The sequence below is a fragment of the Adiantum capillus-veneris genome, chromosome 1 (assembly GCF_014529385.1).
Source record: "Adiantum capillus-veneris isolate H3 chromosome 1, ASM1452938v2, whole genome shotgun sequence".
Classification (NCBI taxonomy): Eukaryota; Viridiplantae; Streptophyta; class Polypodiopsida; order Polypodiales; family Pteridaceae; genus Adiantum; species Adiantum capillus-veneris.
This window is the reverse complement of record NC_140931.1, coordinates 110,521,153-110,538,951: the sequence shown is the minus strand read 5'-3', so window position 1 is coordinate 110,538,951 and position 17,799 is coordinate 110,521,153. Positions and strand designations below refer to the sequence as shown.

The 17,799-nt window shown below is 43.6% G+C and overlaps 1 protein-coding gene and 1 pseudogene across 2 annotated transcripts in view; both read right to left on the bottom strand.

The window, feature by feature from the left end:
• Window positions 1-11,133, bottom strand: part of LOC147465351 (uncharacterized) — a 70,517-nt gene extending 59,384 nt beyond the window's left edge. Inside the window, exons 1-2 of one of the 2 annotated variants that reach the window (XM_086519583.1) lie at window positions 10,936-11,133; window positions 10,302-10,373 (exon numbers count right to left, since the gene is read on the bottom strand). In XM_086519583.1, coding sequence (XP_086375709.1) covers window positions 10,302-10,373; window positions 10,936-11,070 — 207 coding nt within the window. In that variant the 5' untranslated portion in view covers window positions 11,071-11,133. The remainder of the gene's footprint in view (window positions 1-10,301; window positions 10,374-10,935) is intronic. The other variant, XM_086519577.1, reaches the window with a different exon arrangement.
• Window positions 11,134-15,684: 4,551 nt separating this feature from the next.
• Window positions 15,685-17,188, bottom strand: LOC147465350 (uncharacterized; annotated as a pseudogene).
• Window positions 17,189-17,799: the final 611 nt, after the last annotated feature.

Genomic DNA, 17,799 nt, shown 5'->3' with positions numbered 1-17,799 from the left:
GATTCCGTGGTGCAGACAGATCATCAGTCATTGACATACATTTTTACTCAACCTGTGATGAATCCTCGTCAAGGACGATGGGTTGAGTTCTTGGCAAATTTTCATATGATTATTCAATACGTGCCAGGCCTTGCAAATGCAGTTGCAGATGCCTTAAGCCGCCTTCCTCGAGCCATCAACTTTGCCATTTCCGGTGTGCAGATGGAAATACCTGCTTGTTTCAAGCATGAGTATTTGACAGATCGAGATTTTGGGGATGCATTTCAAGCTCTTAAATCCTCTACTCCGACTCCTGCAGAGATGAATATGTTTGCAGCTTACACCATTGTCAATGACTTGCTATATTACATTGATCGCATTTGTGTTCCACACAATACACCATTGCGGAAAATTTTGATCCAAGAACATCATGAAGTCCCTTTTGCTGCTCATCCAGGCATCAACAAGACATACAGATTGTTATCTGCAACATATTTTTGGCCACAAATGCAGCAAGATGTTATCAAGTTTGTCAAAGCTTGTCATTCCTGTCAAACAATGAAGGCTTCTCGACAACTTCCTCAAGGGTTACTTCATCCTTTGCCCGTACCTCAAGAAAGATGGGAAAGTGTCAGCATGGATTTTATCACTACATTGCCTCGTTCTCAAAAAGGCAATGCACAGATTCTCGTGGTGGTGGATCGGTTTTCAAAGATGGCACACTTTATTCCTTGCAAGAAAGCTGCCTCGACACCAGACTTTGCGCAATTGTTTGTGCAACACATTTTCAGATTACATGGATTACCAAAGTCTATTGTTTCAGACAGAGATCCAAAATTCACAGGGCATTTTTGGACATCCCTTTTCAAATCCCTTGGTACAAATTTGTTATTCAGCTCAGCATACCATCCTCAAACTGATGGGCAGACACAAAGAGTGAATCAAATTTTGGAAGAAATGCTTCAACATTACATACAAATTCGATTGGGGTCATGGGAAGAGTATTTGCCACTTGTAGAGTTCGCATACAATAACTCTATCCATTCAGTAACTGGCATGACTCCATTTCAAGCAGCTTATGGACATACTCCTCTTATACCGACAAACTTTGTTCTTCAACACAAAGTAGCTCTAGCAGATCAGTTGGTTCAAGAAATGCAAGATGTACTTATTCAAGTACGTGACAAGTTGGTTCATGTCCAACAAAAGTACCAGAAACAAGCCAATAAGCATCGACGACATGCAGATTTCCAAGAGGGAGATTTGGTTTTATTATATGTAGCACCTCATCGCTACAAAACTGTGAAATCACTCTTTCCAAAGTTGTGCCCTCGCTTCTATGGACCTTTCAAAATAATCAAGAAGTACTCAGTTGTCAGTTACAAGTTGGAACTTCCACTCTCATGGGGAAAACTTCATCCAACTTTCCACATTTCTTGGCTCAAACAATACATACAAGGAGATTCGCCAATTCCAAACTTATCTTCTTATGTGCCAGAAATTGAGGATGAACACATAATTCTTGTTCCAGAAAAGATTCTTGATGTTAGACAAAAAGAAACAAGACGAAAGATCACAACAGAATTTCTTGTCAAGTGGATGGATCTTGATGAGTCAGACTCAACTTGGCAGACGGATGAAGATATGCAGCAGTACCCAAACCTCCTTCAAGAATTCTTTGAAGAGCGGAAGACTTTCATCTGAACACGGGGTTTTAATATAAATGGGAGGGAATGTCACGATTGTGACTTGTTACACTCTTCTTGATTCATTACAGATGCAGATGCGAAGTGTGACTAACCCAGGAGGACTCCTGTTCTCGAATGGTCACACCCCTTCGCCCAAAAGACATACCTCTTCGCCAAAAGCCACACTCCTTCGACGACTGGTCACACCCCTTCACCTTACGGATGCGACTCTTCACCCAATGGTTGCAGCTCTTCGCCGAAAGGATGTGTCTTTTCACCTAAAGTCATGTCTCTTCACAAAGAGACGTGCCTCTTCACTGATGACTATTCAATTCCTATAAAAGAAACCCTTGTATCACACTTTCAAGAAATCGAACACAGAGTCTTCTAAGTCTTGTTCTAAGTTCAATTTCAGTTTCTTAAGTCTTAATCATGAGTTTAAGTACTTAATTAAGGATTAGCGACTAGAATCCTTACAGAAAGGAATGGAGAGGCCCTTGGTATCTATGATTTCCCGGATGATTAGAGCCAAGGCCCCTCAGCACCTCATGAGATTATTAGAGCATAGCTAGCTGCCACTCCGGTGGTGATTGAGGCATTTACTAGATCAGTCTCTTCATACATAGCTTGTGGGACCTTCCAGAAACAAGTATGTCCGGCATGCTCTTGAGTCTTCTCAACAGTTGGCCTTACAAGGAGACACGGCCTACAGGTATGAACAGATGACTTCTTGGTTCTAGATGCATGGTTTTAGCATGGACAGACTCTCTCCCTTCCAGTACTCTTTGGAGGCCCCCTCACTCACTGTGACACGGACACGGATTACTAGACTTATCCGCCAAGACTTGATTCAGATAGGCCCAACTATATGGATACACATTTATCATATGGGATGCGGTGTGCTATTGGCAAGATACGCATATCCTCACACCAGCTTGAGATTGAGATTGGCAGATATAGAGGAGTTTTGGCTGAGGCTAGGGTATGTCATGTATGCCATAAGGAGCCAAGAGACAAAGCTGCATTACATATGTCATTGCTCCGCATACTATGAGATTCACGGGCAAATCCATTGCTTATTCAGAAAGGGTTTTGGACCACTTTCAGAAGTTATGGGATACCAGGATCAAAGATGCTTGGGTCTGTTCTTGCTTGAGTTGAGGGGAGACATAGAGATTGCTTGTTGAGGGGACCAGAGAGATAGACTCAACGGCAGGTTACGGACTATTTCACGCCCGCCATTACCACTAGACAGCTAGACAGATAGGTTTTGCAGCAGATTTCAGATCCCGCCTCCACTAGAGGCACACTGATTGACCGCGCGATGGACCTAGGGAGATCCATGCGTCCACGATTACAGAGGAGGGCATCCCAGCATAGACGGAGATTACATAGGAGGCTTCGGATTATTTTGGCACGCCACTCATAATACCTAGTCAGGTTTTTGACCGTGGAGGAAATCGAGGAGATCTAACACTGATTTACTCTGAGATGGAGAATTACACATGTTTGCAATTCAAGTAAGGAAATTTCCAATTCAATGCACATCTGTTCATAAACTCATTCCACAAAATATTGTCAGCCTATCAGTACCCTAAAATCTCAAAGAAAAATTAGCGACTATATTCCATCTAGGCAATCTGTGACAAAGGAGGGGAGTGGCTCCTCTCTTGTGCAGTCCCCACCGCACCAGATTCTGTAACAAACTTGGACACTCCAAGTCAAGATTCTACCACGACACAGCAAAGATTCACTTCAAAACTGTTCATAGTTCACAATTGATTCGACATGGCCCGGCGGAGTTCCGTGCCTAGAGATATTGGCCCCAAAGACTGACGCCCCTTTTGGTATTTCTTTTTGTATTAATCTGAGTTTAAAGTACAAGGGAGTGGGAGGGTTCTCACTCTCAAACTCTGTGTCCAGATGCTCTGAGTTGTGAGAGCCCAACCCACTTATTTAAAGGTTTACAAGGGATGCCAAAAGCAGAGCCCCAAAAAGCTGTCATCTTTTAAAATAAGCTTAAAAATAAAGCAAAGCTCTCAGAAGCTTCTGAAACATTGCGTAGGATTTTTTTCAGCCTTGCGTAGGAAAAGAAAATCTGTACAGCTGCCGTACAGTCCAATGCAAAAAGCGGAATTCCGTACAGCCAGCCACGTCAGTTCTGTCTCAGTGGAATTTCCGTAGCAAAATCCGGGATTCTGCCGTACTACCACGTCAGCATTCCTGCATAATTTTTGAGTTTGCCTGTCGAGTGTGTGTATGTTGCCACCATGACACGTCACAAGTTTGTGACATAACCCCCTCTTGAAAGCATTGTAATCGCCCTCGATTACACCTACAAAACAGAAAGAGGCCATAAACTACCTTAGCAGACACTGACTGTTAGTACCGACGCACTAGGAAAACACATCTAGCACATGTACCAATCGACAGTCACATTACAAGACATCACTTGACATAACAAGACATCACATGACAAATCACATTAAAAATTCATTCGGATCTCAGACCATGATTAATCGGCAACGTATTTAGAAATCTCATCTAGATCCACTCGGGACCTCATAGATGCCCGATTAACTAATCCTTATTGCAATCACGTCTATCGAGATCTTTCAGACCGAAATGCTGCAGATCTTTCAGACCGAAATGCTGCAGTCATTTCGTCTAATAGTTCCTGCACTTAGACAAGTCAAGAACAAATCAGTATCATATTATCGGGAATTCCAGTTCAAAAAAGTCATACAGCAGAAGACGAGATTTTTTCAAGTCACTTTACATAGAATGGGTATGTTCATGTTTTTGTGTTGGAAGTGGTTTCAGGAATTTTCAGCCTCAGAGATTCTTGAAGAAGGAAGAAGCATGACTCTAGACGAAGTTGAAGCATTGAAGGAGCCACAGAAGACTTTGTGTTGCTTTCGGCGCGGCCCAAAGAAGCAAGCGTTGCAGACCTTCATGAAGTTCAAGTATCGCACGACTCACACCTCAGAGTGGGCCGGCGAAGAGTCCTTTCAAGGATTCCGGGTGTTGTTGGCGATCTCCTTCGACGCCATACAGTTCGGTACCAGTACCTCACTTTGAAAAGGAGGGGATGTCACGTGACACATCCAATGCTATGTGTCCGTGGACAAGCTACAGCATGACTAGGGTTCAGTTCAGTCAAGTCAGTCTAGAATAGGAAGTGATCTAGCACCTTTGTGAGTCTGTTGTTCACAGACCGTGCATGTCCAGACACTTAGATTAGATGCATATCCTCTGGTTGCACACAGCATGACCATCAAATTCCCATCAAATCCCATCAAGAGCATTTTTACAGTGCATAGACCTATTTTCCCTATTTTTGACATTTTTCACTTATTATTTTTAAGTTACTTTTATTGGAAAGTAGGTAGTGCAATTTTGCTAAGTTTGTATACAAGCAAACCTAGAGCTAGCACTTTCTGGCAGAAGAGGCAGCAGGAGCACACGCTCAACAGGCAACTTCTCAGCAGAACCCCCAAGAGGCCTAGCGTTTTTCAACCAACTATTCAGCATTTGCTGCAGTTTTCAGTGTTTGAAAGCAACAGAGTGCAGCCCTTATAACGTTTTTGAACAATAGAAACACAACAGATTTTCAGTAGCCTTTAAAGACTAGTAGATTGCGTTTTTGCATCAACAGCATTCAGCCCATTCGGCACCATTTTCAGCCATAGCATCGTCTTCGTCGTCGACATCGACATACCCATTAGATTTGCATCCAGTCATTGTACCAGATTGTGCAATCAATAGTAGACCACTCTCGCCATCGGGAGTGGGGCCTTCGGAGGAGGGTTTTACGTCTCTGGTGTCGTATTCTCTTCTCTCTATCTCTCAGTCTCATGCACCTTCACACACAGTGTCCATTCACTTTGTTTGTGTCCATTGCACTCTCGCATTAAGAACGAAGACTCTACCTTCCGTAACCCAAGTTCTCTTAGGCGTGTCGATTCCTAATCATGTTTTTGAAGAGTGACAGGAAACCCAAGAAAGAAGGGCTTGTCGAGCCTCCCCTTGTGCCTCTTTTCACGCATTGAGAGCGGACCGTGCACTTAGCGGCCGGCCTATCTACGTGAGGTGGGAAAAAGAAACCTTGGTGTGAGCGCAAGGCCGCCAAGGGGTGCACCCGCGGAAAAGAGAAGAACTCGGGTGTTCTCTAACACAGATTGCAAGTGAAAGAAGAACCTCAAGAACCTCAAGACCCCCAAGAACCTCAAGAACCCAAGACCCACAAGAACCCAAGTTCCTCGTGAACTTAAGAACCAAAGACTTCAGTGGATGGTCATCACTTGAAGCGGAATGGATACTTCGCTTGGAGGTGATGAGCATGAGAGAGGCGAAGAAGAATTTTCCCCACCAGGAGGTTTTTCCGACCCTCCCCCTTCCCCATCTACGCCAAGGATTGCACTAACTCCTATGGAGGCTTTCGACAAGATGATGATGGACAGGAAGTTAGAACCGAAGCAAGAAAAGCATAAAGAAAGGCAGACTTTGAGCGTGAGCGCGAGCAAGCACGCTTGGAGGCCGCAAAAAAGAAAGCAGAAATACAACGTGAACACGAAGAAAGAATGGCAGCCATAGAGCATGAGCACAACGAAAGGAAATCCACCTTGTTCCATTCTTTTCTCAAGTACAGGCACACATGCAAGAGATTCGGGAAAAGAAGACTCTCTCGGTCTCTTCTTCTCCAAAGCATGACACACAGAATTTGCATGATGATAAGCATGAGGAATTGCTTGATAATGATAAGCATGATGATTTGCATGATCAAGATGTGATTTCTCACAAGCATGATGATTTGCATGATCAAGATGTGATTACTCACGAGCATGATGATTTGTATGACCACGATGTGATTGTTCACAAGAATGATGGTTTAGTTGATGCTTTTTATAGCCAAGCTAACCTCGTTGCAGATTGGATCAATCACCAAGAATCGATCTTGGCTTTCAAGTCGAGGTCCACAGCACCCCCACAGGCAGAATCGATCGATTACGAAGATCTGATCTTGGCTCTCGAGCCTAGGTCCAGAGAACCCTCACAGGAAGTACTATGTGTTCGTATGATTAGTCAGCATACATTGTACGAGTGTTTCATTCATGATCGTTTCCTGTATTTTAGTCAGTGTCTTTATGTAATCCCTTTTCCTAGGCATGACATATAGTATGTTGAGCACGATTCACTCATGAATGAGCACAGATGTATGCGGATTACTCATGGAATGTTTGCACCCAAGGAATTCACATTCCATGTCTCTTCCACGGCATGACACAGTATCCGAAAGAGCACAAGAAGGATTGAATATCAAGCATCGGCATTTCCATTGTGAATTGCCACAGTTGATTGATTTAGATCAGCAAGACAAGATTCGATCTCATTGTTTGCGTGTGTGTGGTGAACGGGTTGGCACTCCGTCTATTTGTTCATCTACACTGCATGCACAGTCTTTAGAGAAGAAGAGATTTTTTCCAGTCACTTTACATGGAATGGGTATGTTCATGTTTTTGTGTTGGAAGTGGTTTCAGGAATTTTCAGCCTCGGAGATTCTTGAAGAAGGAAGAAGCATGACTCTAGACGAAGTTGAAGCATTGAAGGAGCCACAGAAGACTTTGTGTCGCTTTCGGCGCGGCCAAAAGAAGCAAGCGTTGCAAACCTTCATGAAGTTCAAGTATCGCACGATCCAAACCTCAGAGTGGGCCGGCGAAGAGTCCTTTCAAGGATTCCAGATGTTGTTGGCGATCTCCTTCGACGCCATACAGTTCGGTACCAGTACCTCACTTTAAAAAGGAGGGAATGTCACGTGACACATCCAACCCTATGTGTCCGTGGACGAGCTACAGCATGACCAGGGTTCAGTTCAGTCAAGTCAGTCTAGAATAGGAAGTGATCTGGCACCTTTGTGAGTCTATTCGCAGACCGTGCATGTCCAGGCACTTAGATTAGTTGCATATCCTCTGCTTGCACACAACAAGACCATCAGATTCCCATCAGATCCCATCAAGAGCATTTTCACAGTGCATAGACCTATTTTTCCTATTTTTGACATTTTTCACTTATTATTTTTAAGTGACTTTTATTGAAAAGTAGGTAGGGCAATTTTGCTAAGTTTGTATATAAGCAAACCTAGCACTAGCACTTTTTGGCAGAAGAGGCAGCAGGAGCACACGCTCAACAGACAACTTCTCAGCAGAACCCCCAAGAGGCCTAGCGTTTTTCAGCCAGCTATTCAGCATTTTTGGGTCACCTAAACCAGCATTTTGGAGCTGCAGTTTTCAGCGTTTGAAAGCAACAGAGTCCAGCCCATATAGCGTTTTTGAACAGCAGAAACACAGCAGATTTTCAGCAGCCTTTAAGGACCAGCAGATTGCATTTTTGCATCAACAGCATTCAACCCATTCAGCATCTACTTCAGCACCATTTTCAGCCGTAGCATCGTCTTCGTCGTCCACATCGTCGACATCGACATACCCAATAGATTTGCATCCAATCATTGTACCAGATTGTGCAATCAATAGTAGACCACTCTCGCCATTAGGAGTGGGGCCTTCGGAGGAGGGTTTTACAACATCTCTAGTGTCGTATTCTCTTCTCTCTATCTCTCAGTCTCATGCACCTTTACGCACAATGTCCATTCACTTTGTTTGTGTCCATTGGACTCTCGCATTAAGAACGGAAGGCTCTACCTTTCCGTAAGTAAAAGGAACCTTGAGCACAGTTCGGAGCACTCATCTTGAGCAAAGTTCAACATTCATTCCGTTGCACCTTGCACAGCTTCAGTCTAAAGGAGACATCATTTATCTTTTCGAAAATCTGGAAAGGTCTATAGTATCTCATGCTAAGCTTTGGAAAAAGCCACTCCTTTCCCTTTTTCTTTCTCAGGCGTGCCTTCTCAAAACGTAAGAGCACCCAATTGTTCTTCTTTAATTTCAAATCGCGACGATGTCGATCTGCTGCCTTTTTGTGTCTTTCTTGAGATTTTTGCAAAACCTCCCGAACCTTGGCAAAAGCCATATCCAAGTCCCGTGTGTACTCGTCGGCTTCAAAAATCTTATCTTTCGTGCTTAGGAAGGGTGAAACCTTCGTAGCACCTTCAATAATCTCAAATGGGGCCTTCCTCGTCGAAGAGTGAATCGTGTTATTGTAGGCAAATGCCACCGAAGGCAAATACTTTTCCCATTGAGTCTTCTAATCCGAGATGTAAGACTTCAATAAATCCAGTACGACTCAATTTGCAATTTCCGATTGCCCATCTGTATGCGGGTGGAAAGATGACGAGAACTGCAACCGCGTGCCAATGTTCTCCATAATAGCCTTCCAAAACAAACTCATGAATCGGGGATCTCTGTCAGAGACAATTGTCTCAGGCATGCCATGTAATCTGAAGATCTAGGCCACAAACACTCTCGCTAAGTGATCCAACTTGACTGTTTTCTTCACTGAAATCAAATGAGCTTGCTTCCTAAATCTGTCAATAAGAGTCCAGATACCATCGTGCCCACTCTGTGTTCTCGAAAGATCAAAAATGAAATCCATTGCAATACTTTCCCAGGGGCGGGTGGTATGGGTAAAGGCTGTAACAATCCCTGTGCTTTATACCTGTCAAGCTTGACCTTCTGGCATACCAAGCAACTACGTACAAAATCGTCCATGTCCTTAAGTCTCGGACAAAAGAAGTATCTCTCCACACCTTTCAAGGTGGTAGCAATGCCGCGGTGACCCGTAAATGGTGGACAGTGGCATTCGCTTAAAACCTTTTCCCTCAACGGCTGTGTAACGCACATCATCGTTTTCTTCATCGAGTACCCATTCCGAATGGAATATCCCGCTACTACCTCCCCATTCCGTATCCGAGTGAAAATATCTGCAAAATCTGTATCTGTGGCATACTGATCGACCATATCCTCGAAGCTCCTATGATGTATCACGGAAATAACCAGAATCAACGGCTTCCGGGACAAAGAATCCGCCACCAAGTTCTTATGTCCCTGCACATGGACAATCTGCAAGTGAAACTGTGACAAGATGTTCGCCCACCGCATTTGCTTTTCCGATAGTTGCTTGTGTGACAAGAAGTAGCGTAAACTCTGGTGATCTGTGAAGACCGTAAAATCGGCTCCAAGTAGGTAATGTCACCACTCAGTAAGAGCATGGATAACCGCCAAAAGCTCTTTCTCATATATCTGTGCTGTCAATTCCGGCCTTGAGAACAATCGGCTCTCGTAGGCAATGACATGGCCTTCTTGCATTAAGACCGCACCCAGACTACGACCACAAGCATCACAATATACTTCGAATAACTTCTGCAAATCCGACAAAGTCAAAACTGGTCCTGTAGTCAATTTCTCTTTCAATGTCTGAAAGACAGTCACCTCTGTGGGTCCCCACGAGAAAGGGACTCCTTTCTGTGTCAAAATCTGCAAAGGGGAAGCAACCTCTGCAAACTAAACTATTTAATTTATATTGAAATCTATACGGCATTTTAGTTTTATATCTCACTTAAAGCGCACCACTCTCTTATTTAAATTGAAAATCTAAGCTCACACTTAGAAATCATGTCATATCCTAAAGCAAGAAAGTTTGGTGAAGATCCTTGAGCTTTTTCAAATAGAATCACGATACCTTGACTTCAATTTGTTCCATGTTATCTCCGGTGTAAATATCCACTTCTGCATTTACTGGTGCCAAGTTCAACTGTTTCAACCAAAACAGTTGTAAGTGCAAAGGATTTTTAGGACTGTGTAACATTGAACAAAAAAGTGGCTACAATAATAGAATGGCAGCAACTTGTGCAATTTTGAATAAGTGCAAACTTGCCTGTACATAAATGGGCATCTCACTGTTAAAAGTACGTATAAGAAAGCTATCAAACTGTCCTTAAATCACATCTCAAATCACACTTTCATTGTGTAAATCTTACTATGTTTAATACTGAAAAATTGCTAGCCTTGGAAAACGATCCTGAGAAGATATTTGACGCTAATGTGCAACTAGGAAGAGGTAGCAATTTGAGTAACAGTACCCATTAAAGAGAATGATGTGGGTGATCGAGGAAAACTTATAGAAAATTGCATATAGAGGCTCTTAGCAGCAAGCTATTTAGTCACCCACCTCAATCGTGAATATACATTAACCCGTGGTCACTGGCTTTCATGTGGTGTGGATGTTAAAAGACAGAGCATGCTTCCAAAGGCACGCAATCATTGTTTCCATCATGCTACCGCGTTTCCCATAGAGCAGAGACGGCGGGGGTTACCTGCAGAGTCGCACCGACTTGGACGTCCAGCTTGAGATAGTTATAGTAGGGGGGAGCGGCCGTGCAATACGTAAAGGAGTGCCGCTGCGGCTTGATCAAGGCCCATGGAACTCTCGCACGCGAAAGTACGTTCATCTATACTCTCTCTCTCTCTCTCTGCGTATCCGTGTCACTATGCGCGCGCGCGAGTTTTTTTTGTATCGAACAAAATATCTCGACATTTTGTTGAAATTTCCAAAAATACCCGAAATTCCCTTCTATCAACTAGAGTGCTACCCTTCCATCAAGCAGATTGCTGCCAAAAGAATTTAAGAATGAGCACGTCATCTTGCCATGGCATGTTTACAATGTGAAATTAAAATGTTCACCTCACTTTTTATGCCTTTTCATATGTGGGTTGGAACAAAATGTTATATATAGTGTACATAGTGTCATATGTGTGAAAGCGGTTGTCGTGGTTGCAGTTTGTGTACATACCTTACTAGGGAGTTGATGCTCTTGACCAAACCGTTTTGAACCTAAGATACGTCTAATGGACCGAAGAAGCCATATCTAGCTCCTCTTGCAATCACAAGCGATCCGCAAGGCATCTGGAACTAGAGTGCTTCGTTAGCTATGTTCCATCGAATTGAGCTCGAACAAAATATTGGAAACTAAGAGAGAGAGAGAGAGAGAGAGAGAGAGAGAGTAGATCTCATGAAGGAGTGTTAGATTTTTTTACCTGAGAGTGTTTGGATACCGATCGTCGTGGTTTAGTGGTGTACCTCCGCATAAATTGGTTACCAATCTTAGTGCTTCAGAGGGGTACCTCGCCAAAAACCACAAGGAGTGTTAAGAGTTTTGTCAAGCTCAATGTTCATGATCATACAAGATGTCAATGTTATTAATTGTTTGTTGTTCCATTTTTATGTTTTAAAAAAAAGAAAACATGCAAGTCTCCTTGCATGGGGGAGTTTGCACAGTCCTCCCCAATTTTTATAGTACGAGAGAACGTGCCATTCCCACGGCAGCGTGCAATTTTCAGTGTGTTCATTAACTGCATTCTCAATGTCAAAAATCATAAAATGATAATGCTTACTCACCGCGCGATTGAATGTCTATCGCCAATGGACTTCCTTGCATCAATGATGTTGGGCATCTCCTGCACTTAACCCGCTGCTGCAAGAGACGACATCCCTGGGAGGATACCCTTCAAGAAGATTTTGTGCTATTGTGAGAACACCACATTTTGTATACATATCGATCAAACCACCACCAAGCATGAAATCGTACTCCCCACAAACGTTGAGTAGCGATCATATCGTGAATTCTAATATCTATGGGTGTGTACGTGATTGCATCTGCTGACCCGCATGCCTTCCAGATTCCTGTGTAGGCGTAGTTGATTGCATCTGGATAGAGACCCTTCCTGCGATCTTGTGGCGGCGTTCCGCACAAGAAGCTCCTCGGGCGCTTTTCGTGCGTTCTGAAGAGCACCATATTTGACGTACACATAGTCCCAGGCAAAGCCAAGCACAACTTCTTTCCTGTATCGCTCATTGGCCTTGCTCTTGTTGCGCATATCCCACAGTGAGTGCATTCAAGGAGTCCACACTACAGATAGAAAGATGAAAATAGCCTAGAGCTTTCTACGCTTGCTTCTGCGGTGCATATCCCGCTACCAATGCATTGAAAGAGACGCCATTCACATCATTTAATGCATTCGACAAGCAACATTTCGGGCAAAATGGTCATGAAGAATATGCCCATGTCATATTGCATCTTTGAAATTAATTTCAAAGCTTCCTCACCTGTCCTTGCTGGATATAAAAGCACTCCAAGAGACTTTGGTTGGTGAGAAACAATATAATTGTGAATTTTTGTGCCAATACAAGCCTGTGTAGAGCTACATGGCTTCATGCAGGCATACATGATTGCATCTGGAGAGAGGCCCTTACTTCGCATCTGGTAAAAACAAAATAGAGCTTTCTAGCCCTGGCCTTGTGGAGCAAATCATGCAATCAACACATTCCAAGAGTCCACACTCATGACATGAAGCTCCTTGAGCACTTGTGTAGAGCCACATGCCTTGAAGATGAAAGTACAGGTGACTGAATTTGGAGAGATATACTTGCTTTGCATCTTTCTTGCCCTGCTATTGTTGCGCACATCCCGTAATCAGTGCATTCCAAGGGGAAACATTCTGGACAAAAAACTTCTCTAGCACTTTTTGTGCTCTCTCAATCACACCACATTTGGCATGCATATCGACAAAGACAGTCCCAAGCATGGCATCTTCTTTCAACAGCCATGTTCTTGTTGTGGACATCCCGTAATCAATGCATTTCAAGAGGCAACATTCCGGACATGCCTTTATGCATGCATACATGATTGCATCTGGAGAGAGGCCCTTGCTTCGCGTCTACTAAAAACAGAATAGAGCTTGTTGGCCCTGCCCTTGTGGAGCAAATCATTCGATCAACGCATTCCAAGAGTCCACACTCAGAACATGAAGCTCCTCGAACACTTGCGTAGAGCCACATGCCTTGACTAAATTTGGAGAGATATACTTGCTTTGCATCCGCTAAAAACAACCTAGAGCTTTCTTGCCCTGCTCTTGTTGCACACATCCCGCAATCAGTGCATTCCAAGGGGCGACATCCTGGAAAGAAAACTGCTCTAGCACTTTTTGTGCTCTCTCAAGCACACCACATTTGGCATACATATCAACCAAGACAGTCCCAAGCATGGTATCTTCTTTCAATAGCCATGTTCCTATTTTGCGCAACCTGTAATCAATCCATTTGAAGAGGCGACATTCCGGAAACGAAACTCCTCAAGCACTTTTTTTGCCCATATCAGCTTCTTGAGTGGAGCTACATGCCTTCATGCATGTGTACGTGATTGCATCTGGAGAGAGGCCCTCGCTTCGCATCCATTGAAAACAAAATAGAGCTTGCTGGCCCTGCCCTTGTGGAGCAAATCATGCAATCATCACATTCTAAGAGTCAACACTTAGACACGAAGCTCCTCTAGCACTTGCGCAAAGCCACATGCCTTGAATGAATTTGGAGAGATATACTTTTTTGCATCCACTAAAAACAACCTACAGCTTTCTTGCCCTACTCTTGTTGTGCACATCCCGCAATCAATGCATTCCAAGGGGCAGACATTCCGGACAGAAAACTAGGCTCTAGCACTTTTTGTGCTCTCTCAAGCACACCACATTTGGCATACATATTGATCAAGACAGTCCCATGCATGGCATCTCCTTTCAACAGCCATGTTCTTGTTGTGCACATTCCGCGATCAATGCAGTTCAAGAGGCGACATTCCGGACAGGAAGCTGCTCAAGCACTTTTTGTGCCCATAACTGCTTCTTCAATAGAGCTACATGCCTTCATGCATGCATACGTGATTGCATCTAGAGAGAGGCCCTCACTTCGCATCTGTTGAAAATAGAATAGAGCTTGTTGGCCCTGCCCTTGTGGAGCAAATCATCCAATCAGCGCATTGTAAGAGTCCACACTCAAGACACGAAGCTCCTAGAGCACTTGCGCAGAGCCACATGCCTTGATTGATTTAGGAGAGATATACTTTCTTTGCATCTGCTAAAAACAACATAGAGCTTTCTGCCTCTGCAACAATCAGTGCATTCCAAGAGGCGACATTCCGGACAGAAAGCTCCTTAAGCACTTTTTGTGCTCTCTCAAGCACACCACATTTGGCATACATATTCACCAAGACAGTCGCAAGCATGACTTTTCTTGCGTAGAGCCACATGCCTTCAAGATGCATGCCTAGGTGATTGCATCTGGAGAGAGGCCACATGCGAAGCATTCCAAGAGTCCATACTCCAAAAAGGAAGCTCCTTGAGCTCTTGCATAGAGCCACATGCCTTCAAGATGTAAGCATAGCCTTCAAGATGCAAGTATAGGATGCTGAATTTGGAGAGATACACTTGCTTTGCATCCGTTGAAAGCAGCCTAGAGCATGATACACTTCCCCAAGAGCATCGGATCAGGTATGGGCTCATTAATTCTCTCACCCATGTCAACGGCATTGCAAAAGGTCAATGGCCTTCAAGGTGCAAGCATATGCATTCAGCAGCCTCTGACTAACAATATAATTGTGAATTTTTGTGCCCATACAAGCTTCTTGCGTAGAGCTACATGGCTTCATGCATGCGTACATGATTGCATCTGGAGAGAAGCCCTTGCTTCGCATCTGCTAAAAACAAAATAGAGCTTTCTGGCCCTGTCCTTGTGGAGCAAACCATGCAATCAATGCATTCCAAGAGTCCACACTCACGACATGAAGCTCCTCGAGCACTTGAGTAGAGCCACATGCCTTGAATGAATTTGGAGAGATATACTTGCTTTGCATCCGCTAAAACCAACCTAGATTTTTCTTTGCTCTTGTTGCGCACATCCCTCAATCAGTGCATTCCAAGAGGCGACATTCCCGATAGAAAACTGCTCTAGCACTTTTTGTGCTCTCTCAAGCACATTTAGCATACATATCGACCAAGACAATCCCAAGCATGACATCTTCTTTCAATAGCCATGTTCTTGTTGTGCACATCCCGTAATCAATGCATTTCAAGAGGCGACATTCTGGAAAGGAAGCACTTTTTGTGCCCATATCAGCTTCTTGCGTAGAGCTACATGCCTTCATGCATGCGTACGTGATTGCATCTGGAGAGAGGCCCTCGCTTCGCATCTGCTGAAAACAAAATAGAGCTTGCTGGCCCTGCCCTTGTGGAGCAAATCATGCAATCAGCGCATTCCAAGAATCCACACTCAGGACACGAAGCTCCTCAAGAGCCGAAAGATTCCACATGAGACTATCAATAGCCACCTCATCGTCGTTTAATAACATAGTATTTTGCGAACACGCATCGGTGACCTCAGCAACAGATTGTTCGCCATCAGTGGGTGGCATGTTTTCCTTTGTCTTGTTTATCATGGGTGACGGTGAAGTTTTACGAGCGTGTAACCTTTGACACTCTCTACGGTGCATTCTTCCATAAAATATGTGCACCCATCATGATGCTTAGCGATGTCAATTTGCTTCCCTTTCCGTTTTTTGTATGTGAAATACTTTAAGGTATAGTCACTTTTCTTTTTCACCACCGGTGGCCCTTTTTGCTTCCAATGATAGTCATCCTTGGTAAGCATCACTCTTTTCCCTTTACTTGCGTACTTGCAACATACTACCAACAAGTATGTGTGATCATTGCTACATCATATGATGAGAGAAAGACGAACCCACATTTACTGAAGTTAGAAAACTTCCAAGTCCACTTTAAAAAAAAGAAAATGTGCTTTTCTCTACCTGTACAGACATCCCATGGATACTTGAGAAAGAAGTCCTCATTCACTTGAATGTTTCTCAGTGACATTGTTTTGAATGCATAATCCCGTAGAGTAGGCACAAGTGATTCCAAGGAGGGCACATGACCACATTTTCTCTGCATTGTCATACCTTGAAACATTGGAGAACTACATGATAATACTAGAGTGATCTTCATGTGTCAACGGACTACGGTTTTGGACCGCGCATCCATATGATTGGTACTTCCTATACATCCAGATTGCAATGCTTCACTAGAATATACCTCAGTAGAAGACGACGGGGATGGCGGACTGTCCTGTTGAGGTGGTTGCTGGCATTGGCGTTCTAGAGCAACAAGCATGACATGCTCCTGGCAGTGGTGCCATCCACACTATTGCGAAGGCCTTGGGTTTTTTTTAATAGATTTTTAGCGCTGGGCTTTTGACGGTGTAGTTTTTTTTAGAGCTTTTAAGCGTTGGAGCCACGTGGGCTAATGACAGGCCAGGGATTGCGAAATCCCCACTACGCTAACGAAGTAAAGACTGCTGTCGAAGCAGTACATCACAGCCACAACTTTCTAGTTGTCTCACCTAGGTCAAACTATGTGTGATCTCAAGGATGTAATGCGCATGCCGTAGCATAAAAGATGCACCACTAGGTAACAACAAACATACATCTCATGTACCCTCAATGTCAAAGGCCAAATCATTGGCCAAGTCTACCATACCAAAACTCCTACTAGAGAGAAAGTGTTAAACCACTCATGACATGGTGTGATGTGGAAGAGTGCATCCTTATCTAGCAGCTACCAAGAAGAAATGTCCCATGTTCCAGACATATAAGCATGAGAAATGCTAGAGGTAAATGTGACATCACCATCACTAACATATGAAGCCACCTCTCCAGTCTGTGTCAAAACCTCACATGCATCATGCATAAATCATTTCCGCCGCCTCATACATCAAAAGCAACGATGCTTAATGTGTCGTCTGTGACCACAATGCCAACAATGCAAGTATTGGCATAAACAAGACCTTCGTCTCCTCATAAGTCATCTCTGCAGACTCTGAAATGTCACACATATATGCTAGATGAATGTGAAGAAACTAAAATCCGCATATGCATCAAAAGATGTATTGCAAGAAACCTCAGAGAGATCCAACAAAATCTTCCTTGTAAACTGAGCAAAATCTCAACCATAAACCACATAAGAGGGAGATCACCTCGACCACTACACAATCAAAAATATGATCATATGCAACTTCCAGCTCAACATAGCTCTACCAAAGAAACCTGTAGAACCTGTAACTTGTGACTACATGTAACCTGTAAGCAATAGACTCACGATACAAATATCCATCGATAAAAAATAGTGCATAACTTTAACCTATAGCCGCAATGACCTGTAGTCACAATGAGCATGCACTATAACTCACTCTTGCGAGAGTGGATATAAGAAAACTAAATCCATGTCAATGTGGGAGCAACTATTGACCACTAAAGCATCAAAGAGTAAGCTACAAATACGTAGAATAAATGGCAAGGATC